At 39.9% G+C, this 24,119-nt stretch overlaps 2 protein-coding genes across 5 annotated transcripts in view; one reads left to right on the forward strand and one right to left on the reverse strand.

The window, feature by feature from the left end:
• LOC122423947 (activating transcription factor 7 interacting protein) overlaps window positions 1–12,359 on the forward strand; it is a 108,882-nt gene extending 96,523 nt beyond the window's left edge. For all 4 annotated transcript variants that reach the window (XM_043441505.1, XM_043441504.1, XM_043441506.1 and 1 more), the window contains 4 exons: window positions 89–244; window positions 1,715–1,897; window positions 3,813–3,925; window positions 7,725–12,359. In XM_043441505.1, coding sequence (XP_043297440.1) covers window positions 89–244; window positions 1,715–1,897; window positions 3,813–3,925; window positions 7,725–8,144 — 872 coding nt within the window. In that variant the 3' untranslated portion in view covers window positions 8,145–12,359. The remainder of the gene's footprint in view (window positions 1–88; window positions 245–1,714; window positions 1,898–3,812; window positions 3,926–7,724) is intronic.
• Window positions 12,360–13,052: 693 nt separating this feature from the next.
• The window catches only part of PLBD1 (phospholipase B domain containing 1), an 86,524-nt gene continuing 75,457 nt past the window's right edge, over window positions 13,053–24,119 (reverse strand). The window contains exons 9-11 of the mRNA XM_043441508.1: window positions 16,747–16,932; window positions 15,952–16,058; window positions 13,053–13,351 (exon numbers count right to left, since the gene is read on the reverse strand). Coding sequence (XP_043297443.1) covers window positions 13,184–13,351; window positions 15,952–16,058; window positions 16,747–16,932 — 461 coding nt within the window. The 3' untranslated portion in view covers window positions 13,053–13,183. The remainder of the gene's footprint in view (window positions 13,352–15,951; window positions 16,059–16,746; window positions 16,933–24,119) is intronic.

Genomic DNA, 24,119 nt, shown 5'->3' on the forward strand with positions numbered 1-24,119 from the left:
TGGTAAAATGCAAATGAATGGCAAAGATAAACTTGTATATCTGATATTTTTCTATCATTAATCATATTGCCTCACTTTTAATTAACAGACTCTAAAAAGGTAAATCACACCCCTGTGTCAACCATGAGTTCTTCTCAGCCTTTATCTCGACCGTTGCAACCCATCCAGCCAGCACCGCCTCTTCAACCATCTGGAGTGCCAACAAGTGGACCATCTCAGACAACCATACACTTACTACCTACAGGTAAACTTGCTGAATCACTGAGCTGAATCTTTAGTTTGGCCTGTTGTGAAATATGACTGTGAAACTGAGTGGAAGGGTTAGACAGAAAATTAGCTCATTTAGGTAAGTACCAATGGATGTGATTACTGGATCATACAGGAAGATTGTGGTTTTGCAGAAACTGCCAGAGTAGAGTGGCTGTACCAGTTAGCATTTTTACCAGCAGTGAGTGTGAGGAAGGAACTGTTGCTCCACATCCTTACCAGCATTTGGTATTGTTAGGGTTTTAGATTGTCACCATTCTAATAGGGATAGTAGAATCTCATTGTTATTTGATTTGCATCTCCCTGATGATATATTATGTTGAGCAGCTTTTCCTGTGCTTCTTTGCCATCTGTTCATCATCTTTGGTGAGGTGTCTGTTCAGATCCTTGGTCCACTTTTTAATTGGGTTATACATTTTCTTACTGTTGAGTTCTAGGAGTTCTTTGTATGTTTTGGATGAGTCCTTTATCAAATAATGTCTCTTGCAGATATTTTGTCCTTTTCTTCACATTCCCTTGAGATGAACTTGATTTTAACACTAATTATGTTAGTAATAAGTTATAAAAGCTATAACTATTTTTTTAAAGATTAGAAAATTAAGAATAATCTTCATTGTTATTTTTTATTTTTTAAAAAATTGTATTGGAGTATTCCCATTGTCATTTTGAAGACAATGTGTGTTTTTGAATGCAGTGTGACTTAATTTTGCAGATAGTCTTTTAACCAGCAGCACTGATACAGAATGGTTATAAAGAAGAGTTAAACTATATATGTCTTTGTCATCTAACAGTGTAAACAGCAGAAATGAATATAGTTTCTCTGGAACAGATGAATATAATGATTCATTCTAATTATAACCAAGATGTTATAATTGATCAAACAAGAGTTTTTCAGTGATTCTTAACTAGAAATTGTTTTAACTGGCCTAACACTACTGTCAGAAGATAATCATTAAAATTTTATTGTTTCGAATAGGAGGTGATTTGACTCATCTGAAAAACTTGTCAGTTATAATAGCCAATCGGTTTTTTGAACTATGGGACCACAAGTTACTCTTTTGGATTTATACCCATCGGTAGAAGGCCTGGAGGGCCTAAAATTCCACTCTGCTAAGAATAATTTAACATTGAGGAAGGGAAATATATATATAAGATTATACTCCCCAAAGTCTAAACCCTTTCTTCATCTTCACATGCTTATTTATCTAGACAGACTAGAGTGGGAAGGGCCTTGGACATGGTCGAGGTGTTCTTTTCTTCTGAAACTTGGATTGTACTAATACTAACCTTGGTTGACCCTGTCATTCTTGACTTTTTCATGATTACAAAAGGAGACTCTTATCTATTATAGTAAATTAGATTTTGTATAAAGTGAATTGTCATTTAATATTGCTTACTTAACATAGAATTTACTGCATCTTAAATCTATTTTTCTGCTTTTCATTAGCTCCAACCACCGTGAATGTAACACATCGTCCAGTAACTCAGGTGACCACAAGACTCCCTGTACCGAGAGCTCCTGCAAACCACCAGGTGGTTTATACGACCCTCCCTGCACCACCAGCTCAGGCTCCCCTGCGAGGAACTGTTATGCAGGCTCCTGCTGTTCGGCAGGTCAATCCCCAAAACAGTAAGAGACCCTTTTCCTATTTATGTTGTTCTTTTGCATGTAGTTGGAGTGGCTTATATTGATGTTAGATGCAGCAAAAAGTGTTCAGTATCATACTAAAACTATTATCCATTCATTTTCTTTTCTTAGGAGAGTTAACCAGAAAAAAATGGACTGGTATCTAATTTGTGTTCTGTGTGTTGTCTTCAGTTTAATTATTTATGGCCTACTTGATTTGGTGTTGGTCTATACAGTACTTTAGAGACAACTTGCCTAGTTAAAGTGGGAGTGATCAATTGTGACTTAGCCCAGATGGAGATAATGGTAAAGGATAGCCTCCAATGAGAGTCTTAAAGGTATGGAAGGTGGCTGAGAAATAAAAGATGGGAAAATGTTTAAGGTAACTTGTAATTTCCATGTGTGTGTGTGTGTATGTATGTGTGTGTGTGTGTGTATATACACACATATATATATATGAAATATATATGTTTTCAGTTGCAAAATATACAAACAAGTTTCTATAAAGGATATATTTAAAGCTTAAAGAAAAATAGCAAAGTGAACCACATATGAACTCTCCACTAGACTAAGAAATAGGACTTCATCAGAATCCAAAAGTCTATGTATGCCCGCTCTTAATTGCATCCTTCTCCCTTTCCATCAGAGGTAACCATCACCCTTACTTACTTTCTGTTTTTCTGTATGGTTTTGCAGTCTCTATAGGTATCACTAAAAATATTTAGTTTTGCAAAACTTAACAAGCAGGGACAAATCCAGCTATTTACTGAAACTTCAGTCATGCCATTATTAGGTGATGGCTATAGGAGGAAATAAACTAAACAGAGTCTCTAGTTCACATTCTGGCTTTAGCTTTCTCAAGCTTACAAGAGCTTTCTCTGGGGAAATCAGTCAGCGGTGTCTTAAATGAATTCTTGGAAACAGGGCTCACCCCTGGCAAGGTACCCACAGTACTGGATATGTGGCAGAAATATGGTTGGGCGATGAGTGGCTTCTAAATTTTCTCCTTTTTTTAATTAAGAAAACTTATTTTATTTTTGGTCACACTGGGTCTTCATTGCTGCACATGAGCTTTCTGTAGTTGCGGGGAACAGGGGCTACTGTCTAGCTGTGGTGTTCAGCCTTCACACTGCGGTGACTTGTGCAGTGCAGGCTCTCGGGGCTCGGGCTTCAGTGGTTGCAGCTGTCGAGTAGGCTGGACTCTAGAGCACAGTCTCAGTAGTTGCCCCATGGCGTGTGGGATCTTCCCAGACCAGGGGTCAAAGCCGTGTACTCTGCATTGGCAGGCGAATTCTTATGCACTGTAACACCGAGGAAGTCTGCTTCTAGATTTTCTGCTTTTATTGCCCTGATGTCTGTATAAAGAGTTTTCTGTTGGATGAAATGAGTATCCTCAGCTGATTAGCAGGGCGTGGAAAGGAAGAGAGGAACCTTGTTAAAATGAGTCAAGATTAACTTGCCTGTTCTGGAGGCAGCAGAGATCTTTGTGAAGAGAGCTTCGTGTTTTCTATCTTTAGAGTCACAGTGCTCCGTTCTGACCTATTTGCCTTCTGTGTTCTGTGTACCTCCAGTGCTTCAGTGCGCTAGGATTTTGGGCAGGGATCGCATTTCTTTCTTCCCTATGCTGGGTCTCCTGATCACTGTGTCTCCTGTTGTCCTTTGTTGATCTTGTCTCTCGTGTGGCTACTTGAAGAAAAGTTCATGGAGGTAGACTGTTTATGTTGGTAGCTTGCATATGTGAGAATTTCTTTATCCTCGTGCTCAAATGATACTTTAGCTGAGTATAGCCTTCTAGGTTAGAAATATTTTTCCTTTTGAATTTTATAAGCATCACTTTACTGATTTTTAAATGTTTAATTCAGTGTTCTACCAAATTTAGAATAGAACTCTAATTCAATCACTTCATTTTCTTTTATAGGTGTTACAGTTCGAGTGCCTCAAGCAACTACATATGTTGTAAACAATGGATTAACCCTGGGATCAACGGGACCTCAGCTCACAGTGCATCACCGACCACCACAAGTGCATACTGTAAGTGTGGACCCTTGGCGTCACAAAATTCTCACCTATAAAGCTGTCAGATACCACTGCAGTTGGTACTTTTTCTTTAAACTAGTTATATCAAAAGAAAATAACAGGTCTTCTGTTTTTCCAGCAGATGCTTATTGAAGAAAGTAGATCTTACCATTAGATCTGTCACCATTACCCAGAAACACTTCTGGGTAATGATGGTTGGGGAGTATAGAGCTTGCTTGTGGTGGTGTGCAGCATATAAAAAGAGTCCACGTCTGGGGCATCACAAGTGAAATAGACCATGTTAAACTTATGGTTAGGTTAAAGAGCATTCTTGAGTAGTGAATATTTTTTGAAAGTATTGAATATTTTAAGAAATACTGTTGCATGTTTAATTTTATTTTTTTCCTCAGAATTTTATACTAGTTCTGTTACATTGCTATCATTTTATTGGTTTAATTTTAAACTTTTAATTAAAAAAGTTTTTTTTAATTTAGCTGTAATTTATCTACAGTATTGTAGTTTCAGGGGTACAGCTTCAGATCTTTTCCATTATAGGTTATTATAAGATATTGAATGGAGTTGCCTGTGCTGTAGAGTACATCCTTGTTTACCTATTTTATACATAGTGATGTGTATCTGGTAATCCCATACTCCTAATTTATCCCTTCCCCTCTCCTTTGGTAACCATAACTATTTTCTGTGTCTGTGAACCTGTTTCTGTTCTGTAAAGAAGTCCATTTGTGTTACTTTTTGGATTTCACATCTAAGTGATATCATATAATATTTGTCTTTCTCTGACTTATCACTTAGTACTTTTAATCATCCAATAGTATTGGGAATTCATTGGTTAAGAGATAATAGAGAAAACCAAAGATTTCTCCTTAGTCTTAGTCTCCAAATCAATGTCACATTATCCTGTGACCTGACTGTGATAGTATTTGGTGTGATAGAGTGTGTGAATGGAAATGCTGGCTCTAATGGTGGTAGGAGATTGAGGCTGATACACTTTTTACCAAGCAAAGCATCCTTTTTAAAATATACATAATAATGGCTAAGTTTCTGAAGTGCTTTCTATGCACCAGGCACTGTTAATTTATGTGGTCCTTACATAGAAATTCTTTAGAACTCTAGCTTTCCTTTTTTTATCCTTTATTATAGGTATGGCCACTAATGTACAGAGTGGTTGAGTAACCAGCCCTAGGTCATACCTCACAAAACCCGGTACATTCCAGTTCCAGAGCCTGTGCTCTTAGCAGCTGTTTTTTACTTTCCCACTGCAGTGAAAAAACGTCATGTTAATGAAGCACTTCACATATATGAGACACTCTACTATTTTGCTTGTATTATTTTATTTACTCCTCCCAACCCTGCTGTGTGCTGAGTCGCTCAGTTGTGTCCGATTCTTTGTGACCCCATAGACTGTAGCCCGCCAGGTTCCTCTGTCCATGGGGGTTCTCCAGGCAAGAATACTGGAGTGGGTTGCCATGCCCTCCTGCAGGGGATCTTCCCAACCCAGGGATCAAACTCAGGTCTCCTGCATTGCAGGCGGATTCTTTACCGTCTGAGCCACCGGCACCAGGGAAGCCCTTGAGAATCAATATTCTCCATTTGATAGAAGAGGCTACTGTGTCTTAGAGATATTAAGTGATTACTCAGTGTCATTACCAAACTAGTGTCAGAGGCAGAGCCATTTTAAAACTCAGATTTTCTGGTCCCAGCACCTCCAGCATGTTGTCACAGTTCTTCAGATCTAGCCCTGTAGGATCTGTGGCAAATATCTCATTACTGTTGTTTGCAACTACAAATAACTTACTTCATCCCATATTCCTTCGAGAAATATATAGTAAAAATCTCTTATTTATGCTACAGTTTTGCAAATGGGATGATCCATCAGAGCTTTTTTTAAAACAGGATTCCATATGAATTGTCTTAATACACTGTATCTCATCGGAGAAGGCAATGGCAATGGGGTCGCACAGAGTCGGACACGACTAAAGTGACTAAGCAGCAGCAGCAGCAGCAGCATCTCATAGGAGAAACATTCTTTTAATTTAATTTTAGTAATATTTTTAACTGGGAATTTTCAAATATATATAAAGGTAGAAAGATTATTATAGCAATCCCCACGTACCCATCACCTGTCTTCAGTAGTTATCAGTCTTCAGCAGTCATAGCCAGTCTTCTTTCATCTGTATTGCCACCACAAACTCTCACAACCTGTGTATGCACTGGAATATTTTGAAGCAAATCCCTGATATATTATCTCTAAAACTTCAATAGAAACCTCCATTGCAGTGGCAGAAACAGAACAGTAACTCAGTTGAGTTAACTGTTTTGAGATATAAGAGGATTCTGTAGCCTCAAATTTTAAGAATTAGAAAGGGCTGTTATAGGCTGTAAGGTATTATCATACTCCTTAAATTCCTACTCTCTCCAGTCAAGTTCATGACTTCAGCCTTCTTCTCTTAGGTCTTACTAGTTGTATGTTTTTTTAATGTTATTTACTTAATTTGAGAGAAGTAATACAGCAAGATGGCCAGTATTCAAATCTGTTTTTCTTCAGCTTTCAATGTTTCATGTATTTGCATTTGCTTTTCCCCCCTCTAACTTTGTATTTATTTTAGCTTTTAAACTGTGGATTATGCTTTTTTCCAGATGTGTATATGAATTTTTTTCTACTTCGCATATGAATTTCAGCATGTTTTCATTCCTTGAGATTATTTGGCAGATCATTTTCTGAGTTGTTACTATGTGTACATTACTAGCACTGAACTTTGAAAAGGCATGGAGATTTAGAAGTTATCAGATCTTCACAGAATTCCCTATTTAGTGTATGCAAATTATTCATTTAATGAAATGCATATTAAAACATAATTTTGTTAAATGAATTTCAGTTAAGGAAATCTCATTTTTTTCATGACTTCCAAACTAAAGTCATTGAGCAGTAATGTTTCACTTGGCGGGGGGGGGAGACTACTTATATCTCTGTTTCCTGGCTCTTAAATTTTTTTGAAAAAACTGTTATCATTGTAATCTTAAAACCTAGATGATATAATGTCGAGCATTAGGTCAGTTTGTAAGCTTAGTATTCATGGTTTTTCATTATCTGGCCTTAACTTACCATTCCAAATTTGTGTGTTCTTCTTCACAGTCTCCGTGTTTTTGCCCATAAGTCCCCTCACTTGCCTATCCCCATGCACTTGTTCATGCTTTTACCTATTAGCAGAAAGATTCACAACTATTTCTACATTTCTAAATTCTGTCTCTCACAGTCCGGTATAAATGTCACCTTTTTCATGCAGACTGACCGAGAACATAATACACAGTCAGTGTTATATGTATGTACTTATAAAAATATGCTACTGTCTTTTTATGAAGAAACAGTCTGAAAATGAAAGTAGAGTTGATACTCAAATCTTAGATGATTTCTAGACTGCCAACACATATACTGAAACAAGGGCCTGTGGTATAGATCATTAAATCATTAATTATTTTATCAGAAGTAGATGATTATTTCAGTTTCTGTCAAGATGATGTTCCATCAGCCAGGGCTTTTGTTTCTCAAGGAAAACTCAGTATCTCAGACCCAAAAAGCACAGAGGGAATAATCTCAACACTCATCTTCTGGGTCGTGACTGGTTACAAATCATCAGGGAGAACTTGCCAGATGTGTGATATTTGCTATTTCCCAGTATTCTTGATGTAAAATGAAGACTCTCTGAAAGTAAGTGATTTCTAGGATGTTATAGTTCTCGCTTTAAGAAACAGTCCTTTCTCTGATCATTATCCATCAACATGACTCTTTTTTCATTAGGAGCCCCCACGCCCTGTGCACCCAGCACCCTTACCAGAAGCCCCACAACCACAGCGTCTGCCCCCTGAAGCTGCCAGCACGTCTCTGCCTCAGAAGCCTCACTTGAAGTTAGCACGAGTTCAAAGTCAAAATGGCATTGTACTGTCCTGGAGTGTTCTGGAGGTGGACAGAAGCTGTGCCACTGTTGACAGCTACCACCTGTACGCGTACCACGAGGAACCCAGTGCCACTGTACCCTCACAGTGGAAGAAGATTGGCGAAGTCAAGGCACTTCCCCTGCCCATGGCATGCACTCTCACCCAGTTCGTGTCTGGCAGCAAATACTACTTTGCAGTACGAGCCAAGGATATTTATGGGCGTTTTGGACCTTTCTGTGATCCTCAGTCAACGGATGTGATCTCTTCTTCGCAGAGCAGTTAAACCTTGGAGCCTTTCTCTCTTCCTCTTTCAGAGTTCTACTTTTTGGTCTTGTTTTAATCTTGTGCATGATACCCACTGTAAAATGCACATTGTGCAAGATTTCTTGGACCGATGTGTATATACACTACATTTGTTCATAATCAGAATAAACTCAGCCCATAAAGCAGAATCTTTTCCTGAACAATTCGGGCTTCAAGGTTTTGAAATGTAAATGTGCACCTTGCTTTAGTTTTGAGGCTGGGGTATATGTGTGGTGTGTGCTTTTCTGTATTTATATGTTTATTACAGTGGAATCTCCCATTTTCATTCTCAAATTTACCTCTCTTCCAGTGTGAAGTAAGTAGATCAAAGGATTTGAGGTATGTATCTGGCATGATTCTGCTTCTACGTGATCTGTAGGTTTATAGATAGATGATGTAAACTGACTCTAAATGAAACCCAAAGAAAAAATAAAAAGCAAAATGGTCAAATAGTTTAAAATAGGTTAATTTGAACACAGGAAAAGATCTTTTCATATTTTCTTTTGTCTTTTCTGGGTTGTCATTTCGATGAGAAAGATGTGCAGTGGGCCCTCCCTTTTCTAATCTGAAATTTTTTCCATTTATTTTTGTGCCTTAAAGATTAACTGCAAAAGTAAACAGGGCCATTTTTCCATTGTGGTTTACTCTTCTCTTGTCAACCTTTCATCCTCATTTCTCCTTTTTCTCCACCAAATGTAGCACATTTCCCTCAAGTAAATTTTAGACCAAGGCTTTTGTATGTAGTGACATCATTACATTTAACTTGCTCTTTTCTTCCAAGAAAATTAATGCTTTTTATTTCTGGTCACTATTTAACTCTGTGTAAAGTGAACCAAAAGAAGACCACATTGTGTAAGCCAATTTCCCTTCAAATATATTTTAGTATCTATGTTGCACACTGTCTTAGAGATTATGAAAGCAATTCTAGTTTACCTTATCACCCAAAGTATACCTTATCACCCATAATATTCTTTCAAAGAAAGTAAATAGTAAAATTCACAAAATACAGTGAGCTAAACTATCAAAGGGAGAGCTCCTTTTCTTCTTTATCCTCATATCATTCTTCCTGTATTAATCTTTTCTTTTGATGGTGCTAAGTTTTATCTGATTCACCATATGTCAGCTTTGGATAGGGTTTAAAGTATATCCTTTGGGGTCATTTATGTAAGAAGTGACTTTACAACTTCTGTGCATCTCTGTTCCTCTTCAAAGTTTTAATCAAACTTTGGTCATGGATTTTCTATTTGAGTGCCAGTTATACTGGTATCAGGTACGTGTTGGAGTGTAGGTAGCTTAAGACAGGAGAGCTGGCGTAATTTGGGGGATGAGAGTGGGGTTGGCGATGCTTGGGAAGGAGTTTATGGAGTTTGTGGAATACATTTTCAAGCCATCTTCCATATCATGTTTGAAATCATATTCCTGCCTTCTTAAATAAGTTACTCATTAATTTATTCTGGACTTATAAGAGGGAACTGTCATTTCCATATTAATGCTTCTTTGTTTGCAACTTCAATGGCTTGTAACAGGAAACATTCTACTTGTAAAGAAACTCTCTTTAGAGACTTTTACTGGTCACTGTACTGTCAGGTTGGATGTGAAGTTTGATCGATGCTGAAGAAAGCCTACAGAATGCCAAAAGTAAATGCTCCAAAATCTTCCTTTTGCTTTCAGAAAATAGACCACAATGAGAATTAAAATTTCCATGAGTCATATTTGCCAACCAACTATGTAGGCGTTACTCATTGTGGGTCTAATGATGATGGTAAAGAAATTGCCAATGTCATGCCAATGAAAAATTTTAAAGGGAGAAATTGATGATCTTCTAGATGTATGTGAGCACCTGTCTTATATCTGCATGTACATATGTTTTTACCTGCAATGGTTGCAGTGTTGATTATGTGTTGGAGATCATTTCAGTCGACAGAATAGAAAGCCCATGTTCAAAATTGCTCTTTATTGACCGGTTTTATGGTCATGTGATAATTTGCTTACCTAGCCTAGAAAGCTTCCCTTGGTGAGTACTTTATGTTTACTAATCCTTTTTTTTTTTTTAAAGCTTTCATAGCATTATATAATCAGGTGAAGAAAGCCCAGTATCATGAAAATATTATTTTGACCTATACTGTGTGATTTCTGTCAGAGAAAAAAGAAATAACTTAAATAGTAACCCTAAAAAATAGATTTACTACAGTAAAATAAAACTTTATTCCAAGTGGTGGAGGGAAGGTACAAAGAGAGATTGTAATTATTTGAGGGAAAAGATATTATACGATGGTTTCTTTCAATTAGTCTGCCACAGGATTTATAGGCAACAACTATGTTGGAGTTACTGATGGGTGCTAGACTTGAACTCTAGGTTTTTATTTCAGGCAGGTTTTTTAATGTTGAAGAGAGCTTTCTTTTTGTTTGATTTGTTTCTTTAGAGACAGAGAATGGAGGACTCAACTAGAAATAGCTACTGGTCACATATTTTTAATAGCAATTCACACTTCATGGTACCTTTTTTAATTTCACAGTATCTTTTCACAGAGTATTACAAATAAGCTTAATAATCCCATTTTGGGAATGCGAGTTTGCTACGTTTTTAGCCTGACAATACTTGTGTAAGTATTGCCTTATTGGAAATCCTGGAAACTTCTGATACTTCAACTTGAAATATAGGGTGTTTATATGATGTTTAAAGGTAATGGTGATGTTTGTTACTATCTACTTTGCACTTTGTCAGAGTAATTTTCACCCAATTTTAAGTGTGAGTAAGCCTCACATTTTAAAATAATATTCTTGCCAGTACATTTATAAAGTATATACAAAGACATCTGTTGGTAACAGGTAACTTTATGAGGTAACTATATCCCTCTATTTCTCTGGACTCACTTTTTAAAACATGCAGAATACTGTGTGCTATTTAACACAGTCAAAGTTTATGAGAGAAGTGAAGAACAGAGCTTGCTTCCTTGAAAAGTGAATGTTTGTTGGGATGCCATTTGCCTCACAGACATGTGTTCCCCACTGTCCCAACCCCCATTGCCAGATAAGAAATGAAAAGTTTGATTGAATAAAATGACCTCAAACAAGGAGCTTAGGACCACCTGTCAGCAGAACTCCTTAGGCAGGCTGCACCATACAGTTTTCTTCCTGTAGCCGATAAGTGTTAACGTGGCTTTTTTTGTTTGTTTGTTTGCTCTTTTGCTTATATTTTCCAAATTATTGTTTATGCAGCAAGGTGTTAATATTGCATGATATGCATTTATCTTGTTCCACAAATTTTTCATTACTGTACAAGATTAGCAGAATAATGTCTGCGTTACCCTCCTCTCTCGCTTGTATACACTGTGATGTTGGCACAGTACGTTACTGCAAAGACTTCCAAATGTTCTCCCAGACTTTCCTTGTTGGGCTATTTCAATATCCTGTGATTTATTCATTATTTTAGCTTTATCATTGACCATTCATTGGCCTGTTTTATTCTGATTTCCAGAAAGACCATGTCCCAGTATTAGATTATTGCAAATAACTCTATCTAAAGCCAGTGTATAATTCTGCCTGCCTTACTCTCTACTGGGTAAATGATGGCCCCTCCCCTTTCTGAAAATTTTGGGACAAACAAAAAAAGTTAGAACAATTCCTGTAAAGTGTTTCGTTAGTGTGGCAGGTTTATCCAATTCCAAAAACTTATTTCCCTTGAGCCAGCCAATGGGGAGGAATAGAATGATACAAACACGTGTTTTGTCTTCTCATCTTCAGTTTTATCATGCTAAGTTTGTCATTCTTTTTTTTTTTTTAACTTGTAGAGTCAAATACCCACTCTTTATATTTAATTGCTATCTTAAAAAAATTTTTTTTTTGTAAATAAGGTAACTGGGCAATCAAACATCATTTGGGGAATCCTGGCTTTAGAATTTTTCAGCCATTTCAAAATATAAAAATAATTCCTTTGTAGGAAACTTGCATCCTAATATTTCTTTTTACAGTTGAAAGTGTAAATAAGAAGACAATGTAAGACCTTCTGATGTCTAATAGAAACTGGGCTGTAGCAAGTTGCCCTATTTTTATTAGGTTTTGAAGGTTTTTGTGGGTTTTTTTTTTTCTTTTTTAAATGTACAGTAGAGTGGTGTCTGTATAAGTGTTAACTGTAGTGGGATTTTGTCCAGCAAGCCTGAAATTTATACTTTGAAATAAACTACTGGGTTTTTAACATTCTGAGTACTCTGATTCACTCTGTTATTCTCAGACCTTGTGAGTATTCTTTTCTTTTGTGAGTCTCTCACCTTTGTAAGAGCCACTGTTACACTGTTCAGTATCGTTTACTTAATTTGACAACACCATGACACTCAAACAACATATAACCCTCCAGCTTTGACAGAAACGTTAGGCAGAGCTGCTGCTAGGTTAGATAAGCTGTTTTTAACTAATAGGAGACAATATTAAAGTCTGCTGTATTATGTTTGTTCACTGCAGAAAGACTTCAACTGTTGCTTGTTAATGACCAGAGAAAAACAAAAACATACTAACTGCATTTGTCTTGGAAGTTCCACCATCCCCTAGGGCTTGTCATGAAGTCCATCCAGCAAGGAGAAGGGGAAAGAGAAAGAGCATGAGGCAGTCAGGGTCTTAGCAGCCAGGCCCGGCAGTAGCACTCACCTCGGAGTCCACCCCAAGGACTCTGTCACATGGCATAGCTGCCCAAGGGAAGCTGGGAGGTGCGGCCTGTTCGGCCAGGCACACGTGGAGATGGTGGATCTTGGGGCGAGGGAGCAGTTTCTACCGTACTTTCTGGTGTATAAGCTTGTGTGCTGAAATGGTACTGTTTATTTATCATGTTTCTTCTATGGAGCCCCACCCAATTGTAGGTGCTTGTTTTAAAAATGACAAAATCAGCAGCAGAAAATGAAAGTGATAGACTGAATTGAATATATTTCATTAAAACTAATTCTGAATGGAAAAACACAGCTAAAGTAGTGCCTTTGGTATCTTACTTGCAGCCTTCTATTCCCTTATCTCCCTCCATTTTATGTCAAGTTACAAAATAGGTTTCATGGTAATAAAATCAAAGTTGTAGGCCTCTGGCATGCCCTCATGGAGAGTTTTGTTGAAACGACTCCAGTGAAAAACAGGGAGGCCACCTTGTACAGTGGGCCCACTGATGGCATAGGCTTTGTACTTGGATGCCAGGTAGATGTCTGCCACCTGCAGAGAGAGAGGAGGGGGATGTTTTAGAAAACCATTGGGAAAAAAAACCGACTAAGCCCCTTTTGCTGTGGTCCCTGCTCTTTGTCCAAAGTCAAAATATTAGCTCCCCTTAAAATAAAATCCTGCAAGCTTCCACAATATGCTCTTCTGTATCTATTTGGCATCCAAATGTGAATTGACTAGTTGTTCAGCTGCAAAGTCATGACCTGCCAGGTTCCTCTGTCCATAGGATTTCCTAGGCAAGAATACTGGAGTGGGTTGCCATTTCCTTCTTCGGGGTGGTGGGGGGAGGTCTTCCCAACCCAAGGATCAAACCCATGTCTCCTGCTTGGCAGGTGGATTCTTTACCACTGTGCCACCTGGGAAGTCTGCATTGACTACTAGAAGTGTATTAAACTAACAGCCCAAAGTGTGAGATCTGGAGTCAGGTTACTCATATTTAGAATTCAACCTCCAAAATGTATTTTGACTCAGTTTTCTTATTTGTAAAATTAGAGTAATAACCCTACTTCATAGAAGAGTTGTCATGAGGATTAATGAGAGCAAATACTTGAAGCAGTGCCTAGAATGTGTTAATTCCTCAGTGAAAGTTGTTATTAATCAGGGTAGTAACAAGAGTATTAAAATAGAAGGAACTTGATATCAAAAAATAAGGTCCATGGTTCTTAAAAACACTTAAACATTGGGTCGTAGCAGATTTTAAGCTTAGAGAGGAAAGCAGAAAATGTCTCATAACTTCAAATTTTCCTCATATTCAAAATGGCTCAAGAGAAGTGACATTTTTAAAATATGTGCTTCAACAGAACCTTTTTGATGAAAAATTGGCAGGCTCTTGTCTCCTGAAAAAGGTAAAATTTGGCAGATGAAAGCTTGGCTTGGTTTCTCCCCAGTTCAACTCTTTGTGTACTCTGGAATGGATATAACACTTTTTACTCACTTTACTGAATGTTTGCAAATACCATTAAAAAGAAATAAATACAAAAGCATTCACTGGGGCTTCATGTGTGCCAGGCTCACTACATCCACTAAATTTTTTGTACATTACACAAAATCTTAAAGAGCCATTAAGACTAAAGCTTGGCTCAAACTATTCTACACCATCTTCTGTTTAGCCATTAGGCGGATAGAAAAAATAATGTGTCAGGGAGTTGGCATTTTTAATAGATTTCAGAGCTTCAGATAGAACAGTTAACTCTAATAGATTTCTTCAGAACTTAGGACCATAGATGCAAATGAAAAGACACATGCCCAAGCCCAAAAGGACAAAAGGATGCAGTAGAATGATTCTTTTCCACCCACTAGGTGGTTAACACATAATCTTGGACACTCCAAATGCAGTCATGTGCCAATAAGTTGTTAACAGTTAGCTCTCTTAGGAAAAAAGACCCCAATTTGCATTGTTTGCTGATTTCCATGATGTAAATATTCTACCATTTCAGGCTATCAAACTGGTGTTCACATTTTAAACCACCGGTTCTCACAAGCCTATATGAGTGGGCTTCAACCCCACTGTAAACTTACTTATTACCTATATTGTGAGACACATTACAGCACTTAACAGTTGTAGTGTAGTGAAAACCCTTTAGTGCTTGAGCATCTGGCCCAATACTTATTCCTTCAGCTCGATTCAATTCCTGTTTAAAGTGACATCACTGTGCTCTCAATATGTTCTTTGGACTTTGGGCCAGTCTGGTAAAACTTAAGACAGCAACACTATCACCATCATCATTATTATGGTTATGCACATTTACAAATAACCTGCAAAGTACTGTTGTAAACATTTTATAGATATTAAATGTTCATTCTTCACAACAACCCTAGGAAGCAAGCACTCTTATTTCCATTTTTCAGATGAGCAAAGAGAAGCCCTATGAGATGATGTGATGAAGTGGCAGAGCAGGGACTGGAAGTTAGTCCAAGGGACCTACCACTGTAACCTCTGAAAAAGCTGATTCCGTAATTGAGTTCATGTTTAAGAGACACTGGGCTTCCCAGGTGACTCAGCAGTAAAGAATCCTCCTGCCAATGCAGGAGACACTGGTCGGTCCTGGAGTTAGGAAGATCCCTTGGAGAAGGAAATGGCAACCCATTCTGGTATTCTTGTCTGGGAAATCCCATGGACAGAGGAGCCTGGCAGGCTACAGTCCATGGGGTCGCAGAGTCAGACACAACTTAGCGACTGAGCACAGGCACAGTAAGTTAAGAGACGTTACTGTGTTTTATGCCACAAAAATCTCTGCAGCTCTGCCTTTGAACAGGCCTAGGCGCTGGTGGAAATTAAATTCGAAAACCAATAGGGTGGGGCTTCCCTGGTGGCTCAGTGGGAAGGAGTCCGCCTGCCAATGTGGGATAACGGGTTTGATCCCTGGTCCAGGAAGATCCCACTTGCCGTCAAGCACCTAAGTCCATGGGCCACAACAGAGCCTGTGCTCTAGAGCCTGGGAACTGCAAATATTGAAGCCCGTGAAGCCACTGCAGTGAGAAGTGGATTGCACTGCAACTAAAGAGTAGCCTCTCCTCACCGTAAGTAGAAAAATGTTTGAACAACAAAGACCCAGCACAGCCAAAATAAAGCAAACAACCCAATAGCACATTACCTTGGTGTCATAGCAACCTCCAGGACTCGGATTGTGTGAGTTTAGGTCCTCACGGCAACAGATGGTGTTGCAGGGATCACCCCTGCTATAAGGGTCCTCCTTGTAATCTAGGGAACAGTGATGGGACAGAGTGAGCACTGGCCATTCCGAGATGCTTTTTTTCACAGTAAGCTGTGTGGCCCTATTCAAGCCTAGGTGTCCAGAGCGTACACCCCAGAGGCCTCCTCTGCCCAGCCTGCTCCCACATACAGAAGGCCCCTGTGGCTTGTACAGGGCGGAGGCAGCCTCGAGCCCCAACTCCAGGCTCAACCTGCGCTCACAACCCTTCACAGTGATGACTGGACAGAAGAGAAATAACAGAGCACAAGTGTGTGTCCAATTTTTTTTAACAAAGCAAATACAAATCTGACTTTGATACTGTTCATCAAAAATAAAGTGTTTACAGGTAATTTTTGTTTTAGTAGCTGCTTTTGTCCTTGGAAGGAAATCTGTGTTTGGGATGGTAGGGTAAAAAAGAAAAAAAAAAGTTACCCCTGTATGGGTTATTTCTTTTGTGTTTTACATATGAATTTTTTCAATTAAATCCATAGAACCTTCTTCCCTGTCATTTTTATAAAGAAAGACAAAATTCTATTTGTTGAGTATATAATATGCATAGTATCAACTGAATACTAAATAATTCAATAACTTCTTAGACTGCCTTCTAGTTCAGAAGTGATAAACTTACATGGATTCTTTATCCATGGGGAAGAAAAGGAGTTTTGAAGAATGATTCTTGAGAAATGTGCTACGTACTGTTGTATCGCATGATATATTTCATGGATTCCACATCAGTCACTTTTCCTTGGTCACGCCGGAAGATTTTAGCTCGAGGAGCCAGATCGTAAGAGTAGTCCAGACCCAGGTTCTTGACCAGTATTGGATAGCCACTCCAGTTGTAAACTTTTTCATGGAAAGGAATGTTGTAGGAGGGCCAATATCCTGATTTGGAATGGAAGGGAGAGAAGGGTGGGATTGACAGGGAGGAAGACAGAAGAGAGAGGAAACAAAAGAAGTGTCAGGAGTGGTACTTTCTTTTGAACATCGGCACAGCTGTGTAATTACAAAGTAATATTACACAGAAAATAGTGGCTGTGAACCCTGGTAATCACACAGAGCCTTAGAAATTTACAGAACCAGTATAGTCTAGATTATTCCATTAGGGGGAGAAGAGCATCAGAATTCTTTGGTTTTTCACCCCAAATTCTGAAAGCAATCTATTAAACAGAAGAAAACCTGACTTCTAGGCTCAGAGTTGAATAATTAGGCTTGTGTCAGTTAACCTCATTTCTGCCCCCTTTTTTTTTTTTTTTAGTAGGAAGAGGGAAAGGAAAAGTTATATTGTGAAGGGATTGGAGATGATTTTAAGATTCCAGTAGACTTTTAACTCCTCTGACCCTAAACTTTCATAAGGCTCAGCTTCATTCAAAGCTTCACAGTGTTCCAGCCCTTCGTCACTAGGCATCAAATGTGGCACAAGTTTAATAAAATTGCCTTTTCCGGAACATCTCAGATGACAGTAGCCTGGGGTATTGCTGCAGGATTGTCAGCCAATGTAGGGCCACCTTCACCATTCAGGGTTAAACTTCCACTCCAATCTTCTCTTGGCCCTTGTCTGCCTTCCTTTCTCCTTACTATTTTACAGGATCCGCTGCTTGGGGTGGAGTTATTAGGACAAAACAAATGACAAAACGTTCAACCTCACTGATTCTGGGGCATGGAGCCAGCATCAGGGTGAAGGGAGACAAAGACAACATTGAAAGTACAGGCTAAAAATCACATTTATTATTGCAGTATATCCAGGTAATTCAGACTTGGGAGTTAGACTGCCTGGCTCTTAAGCCTGGTCCTGCCAATACTAGGTATGTGACCTTACAGAAGTTACTTAACCTCTCTGTGGCTCACGTCTTCATCTGTAAAATGTGAACAATGATGGTCTTACCTCACAAGGATCACTGCTGGGAGCATTGAGTGAGTTCAAATGGATAGCAGAGCTTACAGTAGGGTCTGGTACTTGGTAAGCACTAGATGAACATTAACTATTACAGTTCTCTACATGAATAGCTCAAGTGAATAATAAAAATGGTTGCTTTTTACATTTTCATAAAGCTTTATGATTTAAAAAGCATTTAAAAGAGTATCTTGTATTGGGTTGGCCAAAAAGTTTCTTCAGGTTTTCCCATCACATTGTAGGGAAAAACCTGAACGAACTTTTTGGCCAACCCAATATAGTATCAAAACCACCTGCTGATGTGTAAATATTACCATCCTTCCTTCTAAAGGAAGAAACAGAGGTTCAGAGAGGTTAAATGCCTTCCTCTGACTAAAAGCACCTACGACTTCTATCGATATATCACTGTGGCTTCTAAATACTAGGTTTGTGGGCTTTTTAAAAAATGGCTAAATCATATGTTTCTTCCTCAGCTTTTCTTCCTTTCCAGTAAGATGGTAACAATACTACTTTTCTGGAAATATGTTGTGTGTGTGTGCTCAGTCGCACAGTCGTGTCCAACTCTTTGTGACCCCATGGGCTGTAGCCTGCCAGGCTCCTCTCTCCGTGGGATCTCCAGGCAAGGATACTGGAGTGGGTTGCCATTCCCTTCTCCAGGGGATCTTCCCGACCTGGGGATCGAACCCAACTCTCCTGTGCTCCAGCACTGGCAGGCAGATCTTTCACCACTGTGCCACCTGGGAAGTCCTTGGAAATACATTATGAAGGTCAAACAAAATAAATAAAAGATACATCAAGTATATAGTAGACACTCTGAATTTAACTCTGTGTTTTCTGCCTCTGGGGGAAAAATAAAAAATAAAATCCCCCAAACTACAGATGGATCAGCATCAATTTATTTAATACCAGGGTAGACTTCTTCATGGGATCTAAAAATGGCATTGCATAGAACCCAAATCTACCATATCATCAGCAGCAGTCCAAAGAAGAAAAGGCCTGGGGTAACTAGTCCACTTTAATAAGCATCTCCCTCTTGAGGCTGGCTATTACTATCAGGCTCTTAGGAGCTGGATGGACCAGTCTTCAGAGTCAGATAGCTGGGTCCTCAGTTTTGAATTGTTGTGCTAACCAAGTAACCGCCTAGTGATCTGACTTCTCAGGTGGATATCCCAAGAAGTGGAGGTAGGTCCACTGCTTGGTAGCACCTGATCTTCTTGGCAACTGAAGTTTCCACCGTAGTCAATTCTGTTCTACACACATGGTGTGCATTTCACTGGCGGGAGCCACTGTCGAGTGAGGCATCTCCCCCTGGGTGTTATTACAAGATGAATGCGAGGACCTGGGAAATGAAGGACCAGCCCTGATCCCCAGGAGCCACATGTTATCTTGGTTCTGTACCTACCCATCTCTCAGTGGACCTATTTCAACAGTTTCCTAATTCACCTCCTGTCTTCTCTCTGTCCTTCAGTGTGTTCCCCCTTTTCAAAGACTTCAGTTTTCTAAAGCAAGGTCCCCAACCTCCAGAATCTAATGCCTGATGATCTGAGGTGAGGTGATGTAATAATAACAGAAATAAAGTGCACAATGAATATAATGCATTTGAATCACCCCCAAACCCAAATCATCCCCACCCCCCACCCCAGGATGTAGAAGAATTGTCTTCCACGAAACCAGTCCCTGGTGCCAAAAAGGCTGGGGACTGATGCTCTAAAGGATAAAGGCTAAACTGCTCAGCAGAATCCAAGGGCAACACTTTTCCCATCACTACCTCATCTTCCACATGACAGCCTCCTCTCCAGCCATCCTGAGCTAATACATTCACATTCATGCCATGGTCTCATGCCTCTATCTGTTTGATTTGTCCCCTTGTCAAACTGCTGAGCTCCTTTCTCACATGTCTCTTCATTGTTTCTGGAGTTGTTTGTCCACTGATCTCCAGTAGCATACTGGGCACCTACTGACCTGGGAAGTTCAACTTTCAATGTCCTATCTTTTTGCCTTTTCATACTGTTCTTGGGGTTCTCAGGGCAAGAATACTGAAGTGCTTTGCCATTCCCTTCCCCTTCTCCAGTGGACCACATTTTGTCAGAACCCTCCACCATGACCCGTCCGACTTGAGTGGCCCTACACGGCCATGGCTCATAGTTTCATTGAGTTAGACAAGGCTGTGGTCCATGTGATCAGTTTGATTCGTTTTCTGTGATTGGTTTTCATTCTCTCTGCCCTCTGATGGATAAGGATAAGAGGCTTATGGAAGCTTCCTGATGGGAGAGACTGACTGAGGGGGAAACTGGGTCTTGTTCTGATGGGCGGGGCCATGCTCAGTAAATCTTTAATCCAGTTTTCTGTCAATGGGCAGGGCTGTGTTCCCTCCTTGTTGTTTGACCTGCGGCCAAACTATGGTGGAGGTAATGAAGATAGTGGCGACCTCCTTCAAAAGGTGCCATGCACCCAATGCTGCACTCGGTGCCCCCGACCCTGCAGCAGGCCACCGCCGACCCATGCCTCTGCCCGAGACTCCTGGACACTCATGGGCAAGTCTGGGTCAGTCTCCTGTGGGGTCACTGCTCCTTTCTTCTGGGTCCTGGTGCATACAAGGTTTTATTTGTGCCCTCCAAGAGTCTGTCTCCCCAGTCCTGTGTAAGTTCTGGTGGCTCTATGGTGGGGTTAATGGCGACCTCCTACAAGAGGGCTTATGCCACACCCAGGTCTGCTGCACCCAGAGCCCCTGCCCCTGTGGCAGGCCACTGCTGACCCGTACCTCCACAGGAGACACGCAAACACTCAAAGGCAGGTCTGGCTCAGTCTCTGTGGGGTCTCTGGTGTGCACAATGTTTTCTTTGAACCCTCCAATCAGTGGAGAAGTAACTCCAGAAAGAATGAAGAGACAGAGCCAAAGCAAAAACAACGCCCAGCTGTGGATGTTACTGGTGATGGTAGTAAAGTCCGATGCTGTAAAGAACAACATTGCATAGGAACCTGGAATGTTAGGTGCGTGAATCAAGGTAAGTTGGAAGTGGTCAAACAGGAGATAGCAAGAGTGAACATTGACATCTTAGGAATCAGTGAACTAAAATGGACTGGAATGGGTGAATTTAACTCAGATGACCATTATATCTACTACTGTGGGCAAGAATCCCTTAGAAGAAATGGAGTGGCCCTCATAGTCAACAAGAGAGTCCAAAATGCAGTACTTGGATGCAATCTCAAAGATGACAGAATGATCTCTGTTCATTTCCAAGGCAAACCATTCAATATCACAGTAATCCAAGTCTATGCCCCAACCAGTAATGCTGAAGAAGCTAAAGTTGAATGGTTCTATGAAGACCTACAAGACCTTCTAGAACTAACACCCAAAAAAGATGTCCTTTTCATCACTGGGGACTGGAATGCAAAAGTAAGAAGTCAAGAGATACCTGGAGTAACAGGCAAATTTGACCTTGGAGTAAAAATGAAGCAGCACAAAGGCTAACAGAGTTTTGCCAAGAGAATGCACTGTTCATAGCAAACACCCTCTTCCAACAACACAAGAGAAGGCTTTACACATGGACATCACCAGATGGTCAATACTGAAATCAGATTGATTATCTTCTTTGCAGCCAAAGATGGAAAAGCTCTATACAGTCAGCAAAAACAAGACTGGGAGCTGACTGTGGCTCAGATCAGATTATTGCAAATTCAGACTGAAATTGAAGAAAGTAGGGAATACCACTAGTCATTCGGGTATGACCTAAATCAAATCCCATATGATTATACAGTGGAAGTGACAAACAGATTCAAGGGATTAGATCTGATAGACAGAGTGCCTGAAGAACTATGGTCAGAGATTCGTGACATTGTAGAGGAGGCAGTGATCAAGACCGTACCCAAGAAAAAGAAATGCAAAAAGGCAAAATAGTTGTCTGAGGAGGCCTTACAAATAGCTGAGAAAAGAGAAGCCAAAGACAAAGGAGAAAAGATAAATATACCCATTTGAATGCAGAGTTCTAAAGGATAGCAAGGAGAGATAAGAAAGCCTTCCTAAGTGATCAGTGCAAAGAAATAGAGGAAAACAATATAATGGGAAAGACCAGAGATCTCTTAAAGAAAATTAGAGATGCCAAGGGAACATTTCATGCAAAGATGGGCTCAATAAAGGACAGAAATGGTAATGGACCTAACAGGAGCAGAAGATATTAAGAAGTGGCAAGAATACACAGAAGAACTATACAAAAAAGATCTTCATGACCCAGATCACATGATAGTGTGATCACTCACCTAGAGCCAGACATCCTGGAATGTGAAGTCAAGTGGGCCTTAGGAAGCATCACTACGAACAAAGCTAGTGGAGGTGGTGATATTCCAGTTGAGCTATTTCAAATCCCAAAAGATGATGCTGTGAAAGTGCTTCACTCAATATGCCAGAAAATTTGGAAAACTCAGCAGTGGCCACAGGACTGGAAAAGGTCAGTTTTCATTCCAATCCCAAAGAAAGGCAATGACAAAGAATGTTCAAACTACTGCATAATTGCACTCATCTCACACACTAGCAAAGTAATACTCAAAATTCTCCAAGCCAGGCTTCAACAGTACATGAACCAAGAACTTCAGATGTTCAAGCTGGTTTTAGAAAAGGCAGAGGAACCAGAGATCAAATTGCCAACATCTGTTGGATCATCAAAAAAGCAAGAGAGTTCCAGAAAAACATCTACTTCTGCTTTATTGACTACAAAGCCTTTGACAATGTGAATCACAACAAACTGGAAAATTCTTAAAGAGATAGGAATACCAGACTACCTTACCTGCCTCCTGAGAAATCTGTATGCAGGTCAAGAAGCAACAGTTAGAACTGGACATGGAACAACAGACTGGTTCCAAATTGGGAAAGGAGTACGTCAAGGCTGTATATTGTCACCCTGCTTATTTAAATTATGTGCAGAGTACATCATGTGAAATGCCAGGCTGGATAAAGGACAAACTGGAATCAAAATTTCAGAGAGAAATATCAGTGACCTCAGATATGCAGATGACACCACCCTTATGGCAGAAAGCGAAGAACTAAAGTGCCTCTTGAAGAATGTCAAAGAGGAGAGTGAAAAAATTGGTTTAGAACTCAACATTAGGAAAACTAAGATCATGGCATCCGGTCCCATTACTTCAATGGCAAATAGATGGGGAAACAATGGAAACAGTGAGAGACTTTATTTTTGGGCTCTAAATCACTGCAGATGGTGACTACAGCTTTGAAATTAAAAGATGCTTGCTCCTTGGAAAAAATGCTATGACCAACCTAGATAGCATATTAAAAAGCAGAGACATTACTTTGCAACAAAGGTCTATCTAGTCAAAGCTATGGCTTTTCCAGTAGTCATGTATGGATGTGAGAGTTGGACCATAAGAAAGCTGAGTGCTGAAGAATTGATGCTTTTGAACTGTGGTGTTGGAGAAGACTCTTGAGAGTCCTTTGGACTGCAAGGAAATCAAATCAGTCAATCCTAAAGGAAATCAGTCCTAAACATTCATTGGAAGGACTGATGCTGAAGCTCCAATACTTTGGTCACCTGATGCGAAGAAATGACTCACTGGAAAAGACCCTGATACTGGGAAAGATTGAAGGCTGGAGGAGAAGGGGATGACAGAGGATGAGATGGTTGGATGGTATCACCAACTCGATGGACATGAGTTTGTATAAGCTCCGGGAGTTGATGATGGACAGGGAAGCATGGTGTGCTACAGTCCATGGGGTTGCAAAAAGTTGGACACGACTGAGCGACTGAACTAAACTTTCTAGGCTGTAACCTTCCACCCAGACATCATCTTCTCTTTCATTTATTCAACAAATATCCAGTGAGGACTTCCTGTGTGTGCTGAGCACTATGTTCAGTGCAAGATGCCAGGACTTACTATGGACCAGTAATATGCTTAAGAATTGATAGAAATTTATCTCAACTCATTTTCATAAAACCTGGTGAAATTGCAAAGGTGGGCTTCCCAGGTGGTGCTAGTGGTAAAGAACCCACCCACCTGCCAATGCAGGAGACTTAAGAGTCTCTGGTTCAATCCCTGGGTCAGGAAGATCCCCTGGAAGAGGGCATGACAACACACTCCAGTGTACTTAGTTGGAGAATCCTATGGACAGAGAAGCCTGGCGGGCTACGGCCCCTAGGGTCACAAAGAACTGGACATGACTGAAGTGAAG

The sequence above is a fragment of the Cervus canadensis genome, chromosome 21 (assembly GCF_019320065.1).
Source record: "Cervus canadensis isolate Bull #8, Minnesota chromosome 21, ASM1932006v1, whole genome shotgun sequence".
In the NCBI taxonomy this organism is placed as follows: domain Eukaryota; kingdom Metazoa; phylum Chordata; class Mammalia; order Artiodactyla; family Cervidae; genus Cervus; species Cervus canadensis.